Source organism: Calonectris borealis, unplaced genomic scaffold (genome assembly GCF_964195595.1).
Source record: "Calonectris borealis unplaced genomic scaffold, bCalBor7.hap1.2 HAP1_SCAFFOLD_209, whole genome shotgun sequence".
NCBI classification, from domain to species: domain Eukaryota; kingdom Metazoa; phylum Chordata; class Aves; order Procellariiformes; family Procellariidae; genus Calonectris; species Calonectris borealis.
In genome coordinates, this window is record NW_027441594.1 from 1 (window position 1) to 19,941 (window position 19,941).

The following is a 19,941-nucleotide window of genomic DNA, read 5'->3' on the forward strand; positions in this document are numbered from 1 at the left end:
CGTCCCCCCACCTGGTCGAGGTAAATCACCAGCCGGGCCCCGCTGAGCTCGTAGTGGCTGATCCAGCGATCGACCACGTCCCGCAGCTGGGGGGGACACGGTGACCCCAACAGCCCCAACACCCCGAGACCCCCAATACCCCCCAACACCCCCCACACCCCCAACACCGCAACACCCCAACACCCCCCAACACCCCCCAACGCCCCCCAACGCCTCCCAACACCTCCCAACGGCCCAACACCCCCAACACCCCCCAACATCCCCAACACCCCAACACCCCCAACACCCCCCAACGCCCCCCAATGCCTCCCAACACCTCCCAACACCTCCCAACGGCCCAGCACCCCCAACACCCCAACACCCCCCAACAACCCGAGACCCCCAACACCCCCGAGACCCCCCAACAACCCGAGACCCCCAACACCCCCCAACAGCCCAAGACCCCCATCACCCCCCCAACATCCCCAACACCCTCAACACCCTGACAACCCCCCAACACCCCGGCACCCCCCAACACCCCCGCACCCCAACACCCCGCAACACCCTGACATCCCTCCACACCCCCTGACACCCCCGGCACCCCCTCTTGCCCCCCCACCTTGTCGAGGTCGGGGCGATGGGGCTGGAAGCCGCTGAGCAGGGAGATCTCGGCCACCGCCATTCCCGACAGCTCCACCCCCGCCTCCCGCCTGAGCCGGGACACGCCCGTCGGGGGGCGGAGCCACACACCCCCAGCCCCGCCCCACCATGGAACAGGAAGCCCCACCCTCATTTCCAGGCAGAACAGGAAGTCCCGCCCCCATTTCCAAGTGGAACAGGAAGTCCCACCACCATTGACAAACAGAACAGGAAGTCCCGCCCCCATGTACAGGTACAGAAGGAAGTCCCGCCCCCCCTTTCCAGGCAGAACAGGAAGTCCCACCATGGTTTACATGCAGAACAGGAAGCCCCGCCCCCTTTTACAAGCAGAACAGGAAGTCCCGCCCCCATTTCCAGGCAGAACAGGAAGTCCCACCACCATTGACAAACAGAACAGGAAGCCCCGCCCCCATTTACAGGCAGAACAGGAAGTCCCGCCCCCATTTCCAAATGGAACAGGGAGCCCGCCCCCATTTACAGGCAGAACAGGAAGTCCCGCCACCATTGACAAACAGAACAGGAAGTCCCGCCCCCATTTCCAAATGGAACAGGAAGCCCCGCCCCCATTTACAGGCAGAACAGGAAGTCCCGCCCCATGTACAGGCACAGAAGGAAGTCCCGCCCCCATTTCCAGGCAGAACAGGAAGTCCCACCCACCATGGGAATCCCCACGCCTGTGGCTCAGGAGTAACAGGAAGTCCCGCCCCTTCCTCACAGGCACAACAGGAAGTCCCACCCCAATGTAGGCCCAGGACGTCCCGCCCACACAGAGCCAGCCCAGCAGGAAGTCCCGCCCCGGCGCACAGGAAGCCCCGCCCCTCACCAGATGCAGAGCAGGAAGGCGACCTCCCGGCTGGGGTCACGCGCCTCCCGCCGCCCCCGCCGCCCCCGCCCCTCCCACAATTCCATGGGGCTCAGGGGGGCGGCGGCCTCCGCAGGCTCCTCCCTCTCCACAGGCTCCGCCCCATCCGCAGGCCTTGACCCTTCTTTAGGCCTCAAACTCTCTGCAGGCTCCGCCCCTTCTGCAGGTGCCGCCCCTTCCGCAGGCTCCGCCCCCTTGGGCCTTGCCCCCTGTGCTGGCTCCGCCCCATCTCCGGGCTCCGCCCCCTCCTCCTCAAGCTCCGCCTCCTCCTCATAGTCCTCATAGTCTTCCTCTGTGGGGGCAGCCATTAAAGGAAGGGGAACGTGGCCCCGCCCCCTCGCACGGAAGGGGCGTGGCCCGACGGGGCGGAGCCTATATGGGCGGTGCTTATAGTGGGCGTGGCCTCACCCTCGTAGATGATTGGTCCGGTGACGGCCACCTCCAGGCCCAGCCCCTGGCAGGTGCCGTTGAGGGGGGACATCAGGCGGAACTGGCGCAGGACCTGGCGGGGGCCCGGGCGTCGGGGGGGGCCGGGGTGGGGGGGCCCCGGGGGGGCCCCGGGGTGGGGGAGGGACCCCGGGGTGGGGGGGGGCCCCGGGGGGGGCCGGGGTGGGGGGGGCCCCGGGGTGGGGGGGCCCCGGGGGGGGCCGGGGTGGGGGGGGACCCCGGGGTGGGGGGGACCCAGACATCGGGCGGTCACTCACCGTCAGGGTCCCTTCGCCGTGTCCCTCCACCTGCACCGTGATGGGGCTGCCCAGGGGGACCTGGGGGGGGAACCATGTCCCCATGTGTCCCCATGTCCCCCATGTCCCCTCATGTCCCCCCTTGTCCCCTCATGTCCCCCCATGTCCCCCAATGTCCCCCCATGTCCCCGTGTCCCCCATGTCCCCCCATGTCCCCCATGTCCCCCAATGTCCCCCCATGTCCCCGTGTCCCCCATGTCCCCCCATGTCCCCCATGTCCCCATGTCCCCCCATGTCCCCGTGTCCCCCATGTCCCCCCATGTCCCCCATGTCCCCCAATGTCCCCCCATGTCCCCGTGTCCCTCATGTCCCCATGTCCCCATGTCCCCCATGTCCCCATGTCCCCCCATGTCCCTCCATGTCCCCATGTCCCTCATGTCCCCGTGTCCCCCATGTCCCCCCATGTCCCCCATGTCCCCCAATGTCCCCCCATGTCCCCGTGTCCCTCATGTCCCCATGTCCCCATGTCCCCCCATGTCCCCCATGTCCCCATGTCCCCCCATGTCCCCCCATGTCCCCCATGTCCCGCCATGTCCCCATGTCCCCGTGTCCCCATGTCCCCATGTCCCCATGTCCCCCATGTCCCCCCATGTCCCCATGTCCCCATGTCCCCATGTCCCCCCATGTCCCCCATGTCCCCTGTGTCCCCCATGTCCCCGTGTCCCCTCATGTCCCCATGTCCCCCATGTCTCCACACCCCCCCCATGTCCCCCCCATGTCCCCCCATGTCCCATGTCCCCATGTCCCCATGTCCCCCATGTCTCCACTTCCCCCCATGTCCCCCCCATGTCCCCCCCATGTCCCCCATGTGTCCCCACCTGCAGCTCCTGCTCCAGCGACTTCAGGCCGGGTCCCAGTGTCACCCGTGTCCCCCCAGGTCCCCCCCGGCTCCCCCCTGGCCAGGACAGCCCCAGGCTGAGGCCGGATCCAGATGTTTCCCCCCAGTGCAGCCACATCTGGGCCAGCGCCTCCAGGGCCACCAGCGTGTCCTGCGGGGACCCAGGCGTCCGGGCGGGCGGGGGACCCACCCGCAAGGAGCAAGGCGTCTGGGGGACCCCCCACCCCAGGGGACCCCCCACCCCAGGGACCCCCCACCCCAGGGGACCCAGGTGTCCGGGACCCTCCACACCCTGGGACACCCCCACCCCAGGGACCCCCCACCCCAGGGGACCCCCCACCCCAGGGGACCCTCCACACCCTGGGACACCCCCACCCCAGGGACCCCCCCACCCCAGGGGACCCATGTGACTCTGGGCACCCAAGCATGAGGGACCCAGGCGCCTGGGACCCCCCACCCCAGGGGACCCCCCACCCCAGGGGACCCGGATGTCTGGGACCCTCCACACCCTGGGACACCCCCACCCCAGGGACCCCCCACACCCTGGGACCCCCCACCCCAGAGGACCCGGATGTCCGGGACCCTCCACACCCTGGGACACCCCCACTCCAGGGACCCCCCACCCCAGGGGACCCCCCACACCTTGGGACCCCCACCCCAGGGGACCCGGATGTCTGGGACCCTCCACACCCTGGGACACCCCCACTCCACGGACCCCCCACCCCTGGGACACCCCCACCCCAGGGACCCCCCACCCCAGGGGACCCATGTGACTCTGGGGACCCAAGCATGAGGGACCCAGGCGCCTGGGACCCCCCACCCCAGCGGACCCCCCACCCCAGGGGACCCCCCAGCCCAGGGGACCCCCCATACCCTGGGACACCTCCACCCCAGGGACCCCCCACCCCAGGGGACCCCCCACACCTTGGGACACCCCCACCCCAGGGACCCCACCCCAGGGACCCCCCACCCCAGGGGACCCATGTGACTCTGGGGACCCAAGCATGAGGGACCCAGGCGCCTGGGACCCCCCACCCCGGGGTCCGCCGCCCCCCGGGCACCTGGGTGGAGCGGAAGCCGCCGCCGTAGTTGCTCTGCGCCCGCAGCCATCGGGCGGCCCGGGCGGCGCCGGCGCCGTCGCGGTGCTGCAGCAGCGCCAGGAGCCCGTAGGCCGTCGCCTCCACCGTGGCCGCCGCGCCCCCGGCCGGCCAGAACTGGGCCCGGGCCCCTGCCGGGACCCCCGCGGGTCAGGGGCGCCGGGACCCCGGCGGCTGGAGCCGTGACCCCCACCAGGGACCCCAAAATCCGGGTGACCCCAGGAGCTGACCCCGGCGGCTGGAGCCATGACCCCCGACCCAGGGACCCCAAAATCTGGGTGACCCCAGGAGGGACCCCGGTGGCTGGGAGCCGTGACCCCCCCAGGGACCCCAAAATCCGGGTGACCCCAGGAGCTGACCCCGGCGGCTGGAGCCGTGACCCCCGACCCAGGGACCCCAAAATCCGGGTGACCCCAGGAGAGACCCCGGCGGCTGGGAGCCGTGACCCCCCCCAGGGACCCCAAAATCCGGGTGACCCCAGAGGGACCCCGGTGGCTGGGAGCCATGACCCCCTCCCAGGGACCCCAAAATCCGGGTGACCCCAGGAGGGACCCCGGTGGCCGGGAGCCATGACCCCCCCCCAGGGACCCCAAAATCTGGGTGACCCCAGAGGGACCCCGGCGGCCGGGAACCGTGACCCCCTCCCAGGGACCCCAAAATCCGGGTCACCCCAGGAGGGACTCCGGTGGCCGGGAGCCATGACCCCCCCCCCCAGGGACCCCAAAATCCGGGTGACCCCAGGAGGGACCCTGGCGGCTAGGAGCTACTGTCCCCCCCCAGGGACCCCAACACTTGGGTGACCCCAGGAGGGACCCCGGCGGCTGGGAGCCATGACCCCCCCCCAGGGACCCCAAAATCTGGGTGACCCTGGAGGGACCCCAGCATCCAGGGGACACCCACCCCCACCCAGGGACCCTGGCGTCCGGATGTCATTGACACCCCCGGGGACCCAGGCGTCTGGGTGACCCCAGGGCGACCCCGGGGTGACCCCATGGTGACCCCGGGGTGACCCAGGCGTCGGGGCTCACCCTGGGCGGGCCGGGCCAGGCGGCGCAGGCGCTCCAGGGCGGGGGAGGGGCCGGGGGGGCCGGTGTCCCCCAGTGCCAGCGCGTAGGTGGTGATGGTCGTCCCGAATGTCCCCAACGTCCCCACGCGGCCACGCAGGAAGGTGGCGGCTCGAGAAAGAGCCTCGTCCTGCGGCGGAGGGACATGGGGGACATGGGGACATGGGGGGACATGGGGACATGGGGACGTGGGGGACATGGGGGGACTTGGGGACATGGGGACATGGGGGACATGGGGGACATGGGGGGACATGGGGGGACATGGGGACATGGGGACATGGGGGACATGGGGGGACATGGGGGGACATGGGGACATGGGGGACATGGGGACATGGGGGGACAGGGGGGACATGGGGGGACATGGGGGGACATGGGGACATGGGGGGACATGGGGGACATGGGGGGACATGGGGGGACATGGGGACATGGGGGACATGGGGGACATGGGGGGACATGGGGACATGGGGGACATGGGGACATGGGGGGACATGGGGACATGGGGGACATGGGGGGACATGGGGGGACATGGGGACATGGGGGGACATGGGGACATGGGGGACATGGGGGACATGGGGGGACTTGGGGACATGGGGGGACATGGGGACATGGGGGACATGGGGGACATGGGGGGACATGGGGACATGGGGACATGGGGGACATGGGGGGACATGGGGGGACATGGGGACATGGGGGACATGGGGGGACATGGGGGGACATGGGGACATGGGGGGACATGGGGGACATGGGGGGACATGGGGGGACATGGGGACATGGGGGACATGGGGGACATGGGGACATGGGGACATGGGGGACATGGGGGGACATGGGGGGACATGGGGACATGGGGGACATGGGGGGCCATGGGGGACATGGGGACATGGGGGACATGGGGGGACATGGGGGACACGGGGACATGGGGGGATATGGGGGGACAGGGGGGATATGGGGGGACACGGGGACATGGGGACACCAGTGGGGATGCAAGGACCCATGCGGGGCACCAGGGGGGACACAAACAGGAGGGGACAAGGGACACTGAGGACATGGGGAGGGGACAGGGAACACGGGGATGAGGAGGGGGCGCGGGGAGGGGTCGAGGGGATGGGGAAGGGACACAGGGAGGGGACACGGGGACACGGGGGGACAGGGGGCCGCACCAGCTGGGGGAGGTCGGGGCTGTCCGGTGGCAGGAGGACACGTGCCCCCTGCAGGGCCACCACCACGAAGGCCGTCAGGGACACGGTGGCCTCGGGACCCGGGTCTGCCACACTGCCCTGGGGACACGGGGACACCCGGGAGAGCGTGAGATGGGGGGACACGGGGGGGTGACACAGGGTCTCATGGGGGGGTTGCAGAGGGGACGTGGCATGGGGAGGTGACACGGGAACATGTCACAAGGACGTTGCATGGGAACGTTGCACAGGGAGGTGGCCCAGGGAGGTGACACAGCAAGGTGACACAGCGAGGTGGCATGGGGAGGTGGCACAGGGCCATTGCACGGGGACGTTGAACAGGGACGTGGCTTGGGGACATTGCATGGGGACGTAGGATGGGGAGGTGACATGGGCAGGTGACCCAAGGAGGTGGCCCAGGAAGATAATCCAAGGAGGTGACCCTGGAGGTGGCCCTGGAGGTGGCCCATGGAGGTGGTCCTGGAGGTGGCCCTGGAGGTGCCCATGGAGGTGGCCCTGGAGGTGGCCCTGGAGGTGCCCATGGAAGTGGCCCTGGAGGTGCCCATGGAGATGGCCCTGGAGGTGGCCCTGGAGGTGCCCATGGAGATGGCCCTGGAGGTGGCCCTGGAGGTGCCCATGGAAGTGGCCCTGGAGGTGCCCATGGAGGTGGCCCTGGAGGTGGCCCTGGAGGTGCCCATGGAGGTGGCCCTGGAGGTGGCCCGTGGAGGTGGCCCTGGAGGTGGCCCTGGAGGTGCCCATGGAAGTGGCCCTGGAGGTGGCCCATGGAGGTGGCCCTGGAGGTGGCCCTGGAGGTGCCCATGGAAGTGGCCCTGGAGGTGCCCATGGAGGTGGCCCTGGAGGTGCCCATGGAGGTGACCCTGGTGGTGGCCCTGGCGGTGGCCCGTGCCCGTGTCCCCACCTGCATCTCCCGGTGCATGACAGGCTCCCTCTCGTGGAAGGCGCCGTCGGGACGCTGCTGTCCCAGCAGCCACCGCAGGGACGCCCCGGGGCCACCCGCGGCCACCGGCAGGTAGGGACGGGCCAGGGCCAGCACCCGCAGCACCAGCGCCGTCAGCCTGCGGGGACACCCCACTGCCACCACGTCCCCAGGGCCCTGTGTCCCCCATTGCCACATGTCCCCATGTCTGCCCCGTGTCCCCATGTCCCCCCAAGTCCCCCCATGTCCCCATGTCCCCTCATGTCCCCCCAAGTCCCTTTGTCCCCCCATGTCCCCCATGTCCCCCCATGTCCCCCGTGTCCCCCATGTCCCCCATGTGTCCCCATGATCTCCATGTCCCCATGTCCCCATGTCCCCCCATGTCCCTCCATGTCCCCCCATGTCCCCCCATGTCCCCCATGTCCCCATGTCCCCATGTCCCCCCATGTCCCCGTGTCCCCCATGTCCCCCATGTCCCCCCATGTCCCCGTGTCCCCCATGTCCCCCATGTCCCCCATGTCCCCATGTCCCCCCATGTCCCCCATGTCCCCATGTCCCCATGTCCCCCCATGTCCCCCATGTCCCCCATGTCCCCATGTTCCCCCATGTCCCCCATGTCCCCATGTCCCCATGTCCCCCCATGTCCCCCATGTCCCCCATGTCCCCATGTCCCCCCATGTCCCCATGTCCCCCATGTCCCCCATGTCCTCCCCGTCCCCATGTCCCCCCATGTCCCCCATGTCCCCATGTCCCCCATGTCCCCCATGTCCCCCCATGTCCCCCCCGTCCCCATGTCCCCCCATGTCCCCCATGTCCCCATGTCCCCATGTCCCCCATGTCCCCCCATGTCCCCCATGTCCCCCATGTCCCCCATGTCCCCCCATGTCCCTCCCGTCCCCATGTCCCCCATGTCCCCCATGTCCCCATGTCCCCCCCGTCCCCATGTCCCCATGTCCCCCATGTCCCCCATGTCCCCATGTCCCCATGTCCCCCCATGTCCCCCATGTCCCCCATGTCCCCATGTCCCCATGTCCCCCCATGTCCCCCATGTCCCCCATGTCCCCATGTCCCCCCATGTCCCCCATGTCCCCATGTCCCCCCCGTCCCCATGTCCCCCATGTCCCCATGTCCCCATGTCCCCCATGTCCCCCATGTCCCCCATGTCCCCATGTCCCCCCCGTCCCCATGTCCCCATGTCCCCATGTCCCCCCTGTCCCCATGTCCCCCATGTCCCCCATGTCCCCATGTCCCCATGTCCCCCCTGTCCCCATGTCCCCCATGTCCCCCCTGTCCCCATGTCCCCCCTGTCCCCATGTCCCCCATGTCCCCCATGTCCCCATGTCCCCATGTCCCCCCATGTCCCCATGTCCCCCATGTCCCCATGTCCCCCCCGTCCCCATGTCCCCATGTCCCCATGTCCCCGTGTCCCCCCTGTCCCCATGTCCCCATGTCCCCATGTCCCCCATGTCCCCATGTCCCCATGTCCCCATGTCCCCCCGTCCCCCCGTCCCCTCACCAGGTGCTGCTCCCCCGGTGCTGCCAGGCGCTGTAGGAGCCATCGGCCTTGCGGAAGCCCTGCACCCGCTCGAAGCCTGCGGGAACGCCGGGGACCATGGGGACACCGGTGTCACCAGCGCCCTGCGTGGGGTCCTGAACCCCCATATCCCATTGCACCCCCCCAGATCATTGCCCCCCATTGCACCCCCCTACAGCCTTGCACCCCCTCAGAGCACTGCACTCCCATAGACCCCCATAGCCCCCCATTGCACCCCATTGCACCCCACATCCCATAGCCCCCCATTGCACTCCATAGCCCCCCCCACCCCATAGCTCCCCCACATCCCATAGCCCCCCCACCCCATAGCCCCCCCACACCCCATAGCCCCCCCCACCCCATAGCCCCCCATTGCATCCCATAGCTCCCCCACACCCCACAGCCCCCACACCCCATAGCCCCCCACACCCCATAGCCCCCCATTGCACCCCATAGCAGCCCACACCCCATAGCCCCCCCCACCCCATAGCCCCCCATTGCACCCCATAGCCCCCTACACCCCATAGCCCCCCATTGCACCCCATAGCCCCCCATTGCATCCCATAGCACCCCAACACCCCATAGCCCCCATTGCACCCCATAGCCCCCCCACACCCCATAGCCCCCCCACCCCATAGCCCCCCATTGCACCCCATAGCCCCCCCCACCCCATAGCCCCCCCACACCCCATAGCCCCCCATTGCACCCCATAGCCCCCTACACCCCATAGCCCCCATTGCACCCCATAGCCCCCCACACCCCATAGCCCCCCCACACCCCATAGCCCCCCATTGCACCCCATAGCCCCCTACACCCCATAGCCCCCATTGCACCCCATAGCCCCCCACACCCCATAGCCCCCCCACACCCCATAGCCCCCCAACACCCCATAGCCCCCATTGCACCCCATAGCCCCCCACACCCCATAGCCCCCCATTGCACCCCATTGCCCCCATCCCCCCATCCCCCATTGCCCCCCCCGTACCCCTCTGGAGGCCCCGCAGGCCGCGGGCGCGGGAGTCGGGGGGCAGCCCCCCCCAGCCCCCGCTCTCGTCCAGGTAGCGCAGGGCGGCGGCGCGGGGGGCCAGGGCCATCAGCGCCTGCTCCCCGCACCCCCGCGGGGACCGCAGCAGCGTCCCCCCCGTCCCCAGCGCCCCCCGCACCGCCCAGCCCCCCACCCGGCCTGGGCACACACGTGGGGACACAGGGACGTGCATGGGGACAGGCATGGGGACACGTGGGGACACACGTGGGGACACAGGGACGTGCATGGGGACAGGCATGGGGACACGTGGGGACACAGATGGGGACAGGTGTGGGGACATGTGGGGCACGGGGACAATAGGGACAGAGATGGGGACACACATCGAGGATGGGGACACAGATGGGGCATGGGGACAGGCATAGGGACATGGGGACACACATGGGGACACCGATGGAGACAGCATGGGGACACAGGGGACAGGCATGGGGACACGTGGGGACACACATGGGCAGGGGGACAGGCACGGGGACACGTCAGACATGGGGACGTGTGTGGGGACACACGTGGGCATGTGTGGGGACACAGATGGGGGCATGGGGACAGGCATGGGGACATGGGGACACGTGGGGACACAGATGGGGGGACACGGGGACACCCATGGGGACACCCATGGGGGCATGGGGATGTGCAGGGGGACACGTGGGGACACGCAGAGGGGACATGGGGACACGCCCATGGGACGTGCACGGGGACAGGAACAGACGTGGGGCATGGCCGGGGACACGTGGGGACACACAGGGATGGGGACACACAGACGGACAGGGGACACACAGGGACAGAGACAGAGACAAGGTCAGCGCTGGTCACCAAATGTCCCCACCGCCCTCTCCCCATGTCCCCATGTCCCCCCTGTCCCCCTGTTCCCACCACCACATCCCCACGTCCCCACCATGTCCCCACCACCCATCCCTATGTCCCCACCATCCCCATGTCCCCACCGTCCCCATGCCCCCACCATGTCCCCATCCTTCTGTCCCCATCCCCACGTCCCCAGCACTCATCCCCCTGTCCCACCACGTCCCCATGTCCCATCACGCCCGTCCCTCACGTCCCCACCGTGTCCCTGTCCCCATGATCCACCATGTCCCCATCTCCTTGTCCCCAATACTCATCCCTGTCCCCACCATGTCCCACCATGTCCCCATCAGTCATTTCCCTGTCCCACCATGCCCCATCCCCATGTCCCCACCGTGTCCCTGTCCCCATGATCCACCATGTCCCCATCTCCTTGTCCCTGTCCCCATGATCCACCATGTCCCCATCCCCTTGTCCCCAGCACTCATCCCCCTGTCCCACCACGTCCCCATGTCCCATCACGCCCGTCCCTCACGTCCCCACCGTGTCCCTGTCCCCATGTCTCACCATGTCCCCATCCCCTTGTCCCCAGCACTCATCCCTGTCCCCACCATGTCCCCACCAAGTCCCCATGCCTGTGTCCCCATCACCACGTCCCCAGCACTCATCCCCCTGTCCCCACCGTGTCCCTGTCCCCATGTCTCACCATGTCCCCATCTCCTTGTCCCCAATACTCCTCCCTGTCCCCACCATGTCCCCACCCCTGCGTCCCCATCCCCACGTCCCCATCAGTCATCCCCCTGTCCCACCATGCCCCATCCCCATGTCCCCACCGTGTCCCTGTCCCCATGATCCACCATGTCCCCATCTCCTTGTCCCCAGCACTCATCCCTGTCCCCACCATGTCCCCACCACGTCCCCACCCCTGCGTCCCCATCACCATGTCCCCAGCACTCATCCCCATGTCCCACCACGTCCCCATGTCCCCACCATGTCCCCACCCCTGTGTCCCCATCCCCACGTCCCCAGCACTCATCCCCCTGTCCCACCATGCCCCATGTCCCCACCATGTCCCTGTCCCCCCCGTGTCCCCCCCGTGTCCCCACCCACCGGTGACGCGGACGCTGATGCTGAATTCCCCATCCGGGACGATCCCAGCCGGGACGACCCCGGGGATCTCCAGGGTCCGGCCCCCCTCGCCTGCGGGGACGGGGCGTCAGTGCCCCCGCACCCCTGGGTGCCCCCGGACGTCTGGGTGCCCCCGCACCCCTGGGTGCCCCCGGACGCCTCGGGCCCCACCCGGACCCACCGTCGGTGTCCAGGACGTAGCTGGTCTCCTCCAGGTGCAGCTCCCCCTCGGGCTGTGGGAACGGGCATCAGCGGGGACCCCGGCGTCCGGGGGCACCCAGGGGTGCGGGAGGGCACCCCGGCGTCCGGGGGCACCCAGGGGTGCGGGAGGGCACCCCGGCGTCCGGGGGCACCCAGGGGTGCGGGAGGGGACCCCAGCGTCCGGGGAGGGGACCCAGGGGTGCAGGAGGGGACCCAGGCGTCCGGGGGCACCCAGGGGTGCGGGAGGGGACCCCGGCGTCTGGAGGGGACCCAGGGGTGCAGGAGGGGACCCAGGCATCCGGGGGCACCCAGGGGTGCGGGAAGGGACCCAGGCGTCTGGAGGGGACCCAGGGGTGCAGGAGGGGACCCAGGCATCTGGGGGCACCCAGGGGTGCGGGAGGGGACCCAGGCATCTGGAGGGGACCCAGGGGTGCAGGAGGGGACCCCGGCGTCCGGGGGCACCCAGGGGTGCAGGAGGGGACCCAGGCGTCTGGAGGGGACCCAGGGGTGCGGGAGGGGACCCAGGCATCCGGGGGCACCCAGGGGTGTGGGAGGGGACCCTGGCGTCCAGGGGCACCCAGGGGTGTGGGAGGGGACCCAGGCGTCTGGGGGCACCCAGGGGTGCAGGAAGGGACCCAGGCATCTGGAGGGGACCCAGGGGTGCGGGAGGGGACCCCGGCGTCCGGGGGCACCCAGGGGTGCGGGAGGGGACCCCGGCGTCTGGAGGGGACCCAGGGGTGCAGGAGGGGACCCAGGCATCCGGGGGCACCCAGGGGTGCGGGAGGGGACCCAGGCATCCGGGGGCACCCAGGGGTGCGGGAAGGGACCCAGGCGTCTGGAGGGGACCCAGGGGTGCAGGAGGGGACCCCGGCGTCCGGGGGCACCCAGGGGTGCGGGAGGGGACCCGGGCATCTGGAGGGGACCCAGGGGTGCGGGAGGGGACCCCGGCGTCTGGAGGGGACCCAGGGGTGCAGGAGGGGACCCAGGCGTCCGGGGGCACCCAGGGGTGCGGGAGGGGACCCAGGCATCCGGGGGCACCCAGGGGTGTGGGAGGGGACCCAGGCGTCCGGGGGCACCCAGGGGTGCGGGAGGGGACCCCGGCGTCCGGGGGCACCCAGGGGTGCGGGAGGGGACCCAGGCGTCCGGGGGCACCCAGGGGTGCGGGAGGGGACCCCAGCGTCCAGGGGCACCCAGGGGTGCAGGAGGGGACCCAGGCGTCCAGGGACACCCAGGGGTGCAGGGGGGACCCAGGCGTCCGGGGGCACCCAGGGGTGGGGGTCTCACCTCGACGTGGAGGATGCGGGTGAGGCTGTCGCCCACTCCCCAGGGCCCGCGGGCGGTGATGGTGATGGGGACGTCCCCGGGGCGCAGGGCCACCAGGGTGAGGGGCACGGCCACCGCCCCCCCGGGGGGCACCGCCAGGCGCTGGGGGGCCTTGTCCAGCCCCGCGCAGACGCCCTCCGCCACCGCCAGCGTCACCGTCACCTGCGCCACCGCCCGGGCGGGGGGCATGTGGGGCAGAGGGGGGTAGGTATGGGTCGGGGGCTGTGGGGCAGGGGGTGGCTATGGGGCACTAGGGGGTGACTACGGGCACAGGGGGTGGCTATGGGGCAGGGGGTAGCTATGGGGCACAGAAGGGTAGATATGGGGAAGAGGGGGGTTCTATGGGGCAGAAGGGTTATCAACGGGACACGGGGGGTATCTATGGGGCACGAGGGGCATCTATGGGGCAGGAGGTGGCAATGGGGCAGGGGGTGTCTCTAGGGCAGGGGGATCTATGGGGCACAGGGGCGTAGCTATGTGGCCCAGGGTGGTAGCTATGGGGCAGGGGGCGGCTATGGGGCAGGGGTATCTATAGGGCAGGGGGTATCTATGGGGCACAGGGGGGATCTATGGGGAGGAGGAGTGTATCTATGGGGTAGGGGATATCTATGGGGCACAAGGGGCATCTATGGGCCAGAAGGGGGTATCTATGGGGCACAGGTCCATTACGGGGTAGAGGGGCATCTATATGCAGAGGGACATCTGTGGGCGAGAAGGGGGGCATCTATGGGGCCGGGGACATCTATGGGGCAGAGGGGTGTCTATGGGGTGGGGAGTATCTATGGGGCCGGGGACATCTGTGGGGCAGAGGGGTGTCTATGGGGCAGGGGGTATCTATGGGGCCGGGGACATCTGTGGGGCAGAGGGGTGTCTATGGGGCGGGGGGTATCTGTGGGGCTGGGGACATCTGTGGGGCAGAGGGGTGTCTATGGGGCGGGGGTATCTATGGGGCCGGGGACATCTATGGGGCAGAGGGGTGTCTATGGGGCGCGGGGTACCTATGGGGTTGGGGACTCACGTTGACGCTGTGGGGCAGCCTGTTGTGGACGTGGGGCAGGAGCTGCAGCTGCTCGTGGGGGCGGGTGCTGGGGGGCAGCTGCAGCCCCACGTAGACTTCCTGGGTCACCGTCACCCGCTGGGGCACCGCCACGCACAGCCCTGCCAGCGCCGCGCCACCGCGGGGAGGGGACATGGGGACATGGGGGACATGGGGGGGATGTGGGGACATGGGGGGACATGGGGACATGGGGGGGACATGGGGGACATGGGGGGGACGTGGGGACATGGGGGGATGTGGGGGGACATGGGGACATGGGGACATGGGGGGATGTGGAGGGGACATGGGGGGGCACAGGGACACGGGGGACATGGGGGGGACATGGGGGGGCACAGGGACGGGGGGGACGTGGGGACATGGGAGGATGTGGGGGGACATGGGGGACATGGGGGGGACATGGGGACATGGGGGGATGTGGGGACATGGGGGGGACATGGGGGGACGTGGGGACATGGGGGGACATGGGGGACATGGGAACATGGGGACATGGGGGGATGTGGAGGGGACATGGGGGACACAGGGACACGGGACACGGGGGGGACATGGGGACATGGGGGGAGCACAGGGACGGGGGGGACGTGGGGACATGGGAGGATGTGGGGGGACATGGGGGGATGTGGAGGGGACATGGGGGACATGGGGACATGGGGGGATGTGGAGGGGACATGGGGGGGCACAGGGACATGAGGGACATGGGCACACCGTGGGGACATGGGGAAACTGCCCCCTGGGGACATCATGGGTGACATGGGGTGGTGGCGTCCCCTTGGGGTCACTGCTGCTGGGGACACCACAGAGGATGTGGGGACATGGGGTGGCCATGTCACCGCGGAGGTGACATGGATGGGGGGACATGGGGACACTGGGGAGGGGTGGGGACATGGGGACAGCATGGAGAGCTGGGGACATGAGGTGACACTCACCGTGGCCGGGGATGACAGCGATGGCCTGAATCTCCCAGGTGGTGATGGAGTCGGGGAGGAGCACCGTCACCCTGGGGACATGGGGACATGGGGACATGGGGGGACATGGGGGGACATGGGGGGACATGGGGGGTGTGGGGGACATGGGGACATGGGGGGACATGGGGGACATGGGGGGACATGGGGACATAGAGGGGGGACATGGGGATATGGGGAGACATGGGGACATGGGGGACATGGGGACATGGGGACATGAGGACACAGGGGGACATGAGGGACATGGGGACATGGGGACATGGGGACATGGGGGGACATGGGGGGACATGGGGACACGGGGGGACACGGGGACACGGGGACATGGGGACACGGGGGGACATGGGGACACGGGGACACGGGGGACAGGGGTGCCGGGCTGTCACCTGGCGGAGCCGTTGGCGGGGACGCTGCGCCAGAGCCAGCTCTCGGGGAAGAAGCTGCGGGTGGGGACCTCCCCGTCCCCCCACTCCTCCTCCAGCTCCTGGAACAGCGCTGGGGACCCGGCGTCCGGGACTGCCCCTCCCCCGCCGGGGGGACCCGGCCCCCGGGGCTGCCCCCCCCCGCACCCACCCACCCCCAGGCACCGGCACCCCCTCCCCCCACGGCCCCAGCCCTCCCCCCACGGACCCCCCCCCCCCACGGACTCGGGTCCCACCCCGGACCCAACCTCCCCCCCAACCCCCCCATGGACACCCCCCCATGGACACCCCCCCATGGACACCCCCCCATGGACACCCCCCCATGATACCCCCCGCACCCATGGACCCCCCCCTCCGTGCACCCAGCCCCCCCCACGGCTCCACCCCCCATGGCTCTCCCCCCCCCAATGGCCCAGCCCCCCACATGCCCCCCCCATTACCCCCCTGTGCACCCCCCCATAGACCCAGCCCCCCCATGGCCCCACCCCCGAACCCTCCCCCATGGACCCCCCACCCACAGACCCCCCTGCAGCCCGGCCCCCCCATGGCCCCCCCATGAACCCTCTCCCGTGGACCCCCACCCATGGGCCCCCCTGCACCCACTCCCCCTCATGGCCCATGACCTCCCCCATGACCCCCCCCCATGGACCCCCCCATAGGCCCAGACCCCCCATGACCTCCCCCCATGACCCCCCCCATGAATCCCCCCCATAGGCCCAGCCCCCCCCATGACCTCCCCCATGACCCCCCCCCATGGACCCCCCCTCAGGCCCAACCGCCCCCATGACCTCCCCCATGACCCCCTCCATGGACCCACCCCCTAGGCCCAACCCCTCCCCCATGACCTCCCCCCATGACCCCCCCCCCCATGGACCCCCCCATAGGCCCAGACCCCCCATGACCTCCCCCCATGGACCCCCCCATGAATCCCCCCCATAGGCCCAGCCCCCCCCATGACCTCTCCCCATGACCCCCCCCATGGACCCCCCCCATTGGCCCAGCCTCCCCCCATGACCTCCCCCATGACCCCCTCCATGGACCCCCCCATTGGCCCAGCCCCCCCCATGACCTCCCCCATGACCCCCCCATGACCCCCCCCCCATGAACCCCCCCATAGGCCCAGCCCCCCCCATGACCCCCCCCCATGGACCCCCCCATAGGCCCAGCCCCCCCCCATGACCCCCCCATGACCCCCCCATGGACCCCCCCATGGACCCCCCCATAGGCCCATCCCCCCCCATGACCTCCCCCCATGACCCCCCCATGCCCCCCCCCCCGCCCCTGCCCCCGCCCACCTCGCGCCACCCCGGCCCCCCCCCGGGGGCGCAGGGCGCGGGCCCGGCGGCAGCAGCGCAGAAAGGCCTCGCGACACCCCCCGGCCGCGGGCGCCCGCCGGCCCCGCTGGGCACACGTCACCCGCAGCGGCAGCGCCGTCGCCCCGTCCCGGCAGCAGCGCCGGGCCACCGCGTCACCCCCCCCGGGGGCGCCTGGGGACGGGGACCCGTCACGGGGGGACAGGGGGGGCACGGTATGGGGACACGGGTGGTACCATGGGGACACGGGTGACACCATGGGGACATATGGGTGACAGTATGGGGACACGGGTGACACCATAGGGACACGGGTGACGCCATGGGGACATATGGGTGACAGTATGGGGACACAGGTGACACCATGGGGACACGGGTGACACCATGGGGACATATGGGTGACAGTATGGGGACACAGGTGACACCATAGGGACACGGGTGACACCATAGGGACATATGGGTGACAGTATGGGGACACAGGTGACACCATAGGGACACGGGTGACACCATGGGGACACGAGTGACACCATGGGGACATATGGGTGACAGTATGGGGACATGGGTGACACCATAGGGACACGGGTGACACCATAGGGACATATGGGTGACAGTATGGGGACATGGGTGACACCATAGGGACACGGGTGACACCATGGGGACATATGGGTGACAGTATGGGGACATGGGTGACACCATAGGGACACAGGTGACACCATGGGGACATATGGGTGACAGTATGGGGACATGGGTGACACCATAGGGACACGGGTGACACCATGGGGACATATGGGTGACAGTATGGGGACACAGGTGACACCATGGGGGCCTGTGGGTGACACTATGGGGACATGGGTCACACCATGCATGTGGCTCAGGAATGCGTGTGGGGACACAGGTGACACCATGGGGACACACAGGGACATGGGTGACACCAGGGGGATGTGGGTGACACCATGGGGACACGAGTGACACCACACATGTGGCTCAGGGTTGAGTATGGGGACACAGGTGACACCACGGGGACACTATGGGGACGTGGGTGACACCATGTACATGGCTCAGGGATGCATAAGGGGACACGGGTGACACCAGGGGGACATGTGGGGATGTGGGTGACACCATGGGGACACTATGGGGAGATGGGTGACACCGCAGGCGTGGCTCTGGGATACATAAGGGGACACGGGTGACACCATGGGGACACTGAAGGACCTGGGTGACACCATGCACATGGCTGAGGGACATGGGCAGGAACACTGGTGACACCATGGGGACGTGGGTGACACCACGCATGTGGCTCAGGGATGCATGAGGGGTCGCAGGTGACACCGTGGGGACGCGTGAGGACACGGGTGACACCATGGCCCGTGGCAGGGGGACGTGGGGGACACGGGGAGAGGGATGGGGACAAGGACGCTGCTGAGGGCCACCGCAGAGGGGACGGGGGAGGGGCCGGGAGTGGGGGGACAGGGGGACACGGGAGGGGGTGGCAGGGGACAGGGGACACTCACCGGGGGACACGGGAGGGGTGACAGGGGACAGGGGACACTCACCGGGGGACACGGGAGGGGGTGACAAGGGACAGGGGACACTCACCGGGGGACACGGGAGGGGTGACAGGGGACAGGGGACACTCACCGGGGGACACGGGAGGGGTGACAGGGGACAGGGGACACTCACCGGGGGACACGGGAGGGGTGACAAGGGACAGGGGACACTCACCGGGGGACGCGGGAGGGGTGACAGGGGACAGGGGACACTCACCGGGGGACACGGGAGGGGTGACAGGGGACAGGGGACACTCACCGGGGGACACGGGAGGGGTGACAAGGGACAGGGGACACTCACCGGGGGACGCGGGAGGGGTGACAGGGGACAGGGGACACTCACCGGGGGACACGGGAGGGGTGACAGGGGACAGGGGACACTCACCCTCCTCCAGCAGCTCCAGCAGCCTCAGGGAGCGGCGGGGGCGGGGGGGGGCGGGGGGACACCCGGGGGCTGGGGACAGGGGACACCCACGTCATGGGGCCACCCCATGTCCCCATGTCCCCCCATGTCCCCCCATGTCCCCATGTCCCCCAATGTCCCCCATGTCCCCATGTCCCCATGTCCCCCAATGTCCCCCCATGTCCCCCCATGTCCCCCCATGTCCCCATGTCCCCATGTCCCCCAATGTCCCCATGTCCCCCCATGTCCCCCCATGTCCCCCCATGTCCCCATGTCCCCCCCATGTCCCCCAATGTCCCCCCATGTCCCCATGTCCCCATGTCCCCCCATGTCCCCCATGTCCCCCCATGTCCCCCCATGTCCCCCATGTCCCCCCATGTCCCCATGTCCCCATGTCCCCAATGTCCCCATGTCCCCATGTCCCCCCATGTCCCCCCATGTCCCCCCATGTCCCCCAATGTCCCCCCATGTCCCCATGTCCCCACTCACGTGGCCCCGGGGGGGGGTCGGGCCCCCCCAGCACCAGCCCCGCTGCCCTGAACATCCCCTCGGTGTTGGGGCCCCCCCCGGGGCCGCACCCCAAATCGCTGCTCCCCAAAACCGCCTCCACCTGGGGGAGGGGAAGGGGGGGTCAGGTCACCCCACATTCCCAAGGTGTCCCCAAGGTGTCCCCAAGGTGTCCCCAGAGGTGAGGGGGTGACATTGGGGGTCCCCCAAAGGAGATTGGGGATTCCCCAGGAGGTTTTGGGGGGGTCGCGGGGGGGTTAAGGTTTCAGGGGGGCTTTGGGATTTTGGGGGGGGCCCAGGGGGTGCTGGGGCAGGGGGAACACAGGGAATTGGGGGTGTCCCCCCGAGGAGGGTCCCCAGG

At 69.7% G+C, this 19,941-nt stretch overlaps 1 protein-coding gene across 1 annotated transcript in view; it reads right to left on the reverse strand.

Annotated features, from left to right (window-relative positions):
• Positions 1-11: 11 nt before the first annotated feature.
• The window catches only part of LOC142077314 (complement C4-B-like), a gene marked incomplete at its 3' end in the record, with an annotated part of 33,783 nt that continues 13,853 nt past the window's right edge, over positions 12-19,941 (reverse strand). The window contains 22 exon segments of the mRNA XM_075139384.1: positions 12-86; positions 599-689; positions 1,463-1,633; positions 1,721-1,793; positions 1,910-2,003; positions 2,206-2,265; positions 3,063-3,233; positions 4,144-4,310; positions 5,208-5,373; positions 6,401-6,517; positions 7,335-7,491; positions 8,869-8,944; positions 9,872-10,069; positions 11,837-11,926; positions 12,036-12,087; positions 13,340-13,540; positions 14,397-14,536; positions 15,359-15,429; positions 15,778-15,886; positions 17,109-17,300; positions 19,056-19,124; positions 19,563-19,683. Coding sequence (XP_074995485.1) covers positions 12-86; positions 599-689; positions 1,463-1,633; positions 1,721-1,793; positions 1,910-2,003; positions 2,206-2,265; positions 3,063-3,233; positions 4,144-4,310; positions 5,208-5,373; positions 6,401-6,517; positions 7,335-7,491; positions 8,869-8,944; positions 9,872-10,069; positions 11,837-11,926; positions 12,036-12,087; positions 13,340-13,540; positions 14,397-14,536; positions 15,359-15,429; positions 15,778-15,886; positions 17,109-17,300; positions 19,056-19,124; positions 19,563-19,683 — 2,661 coding nt within the window.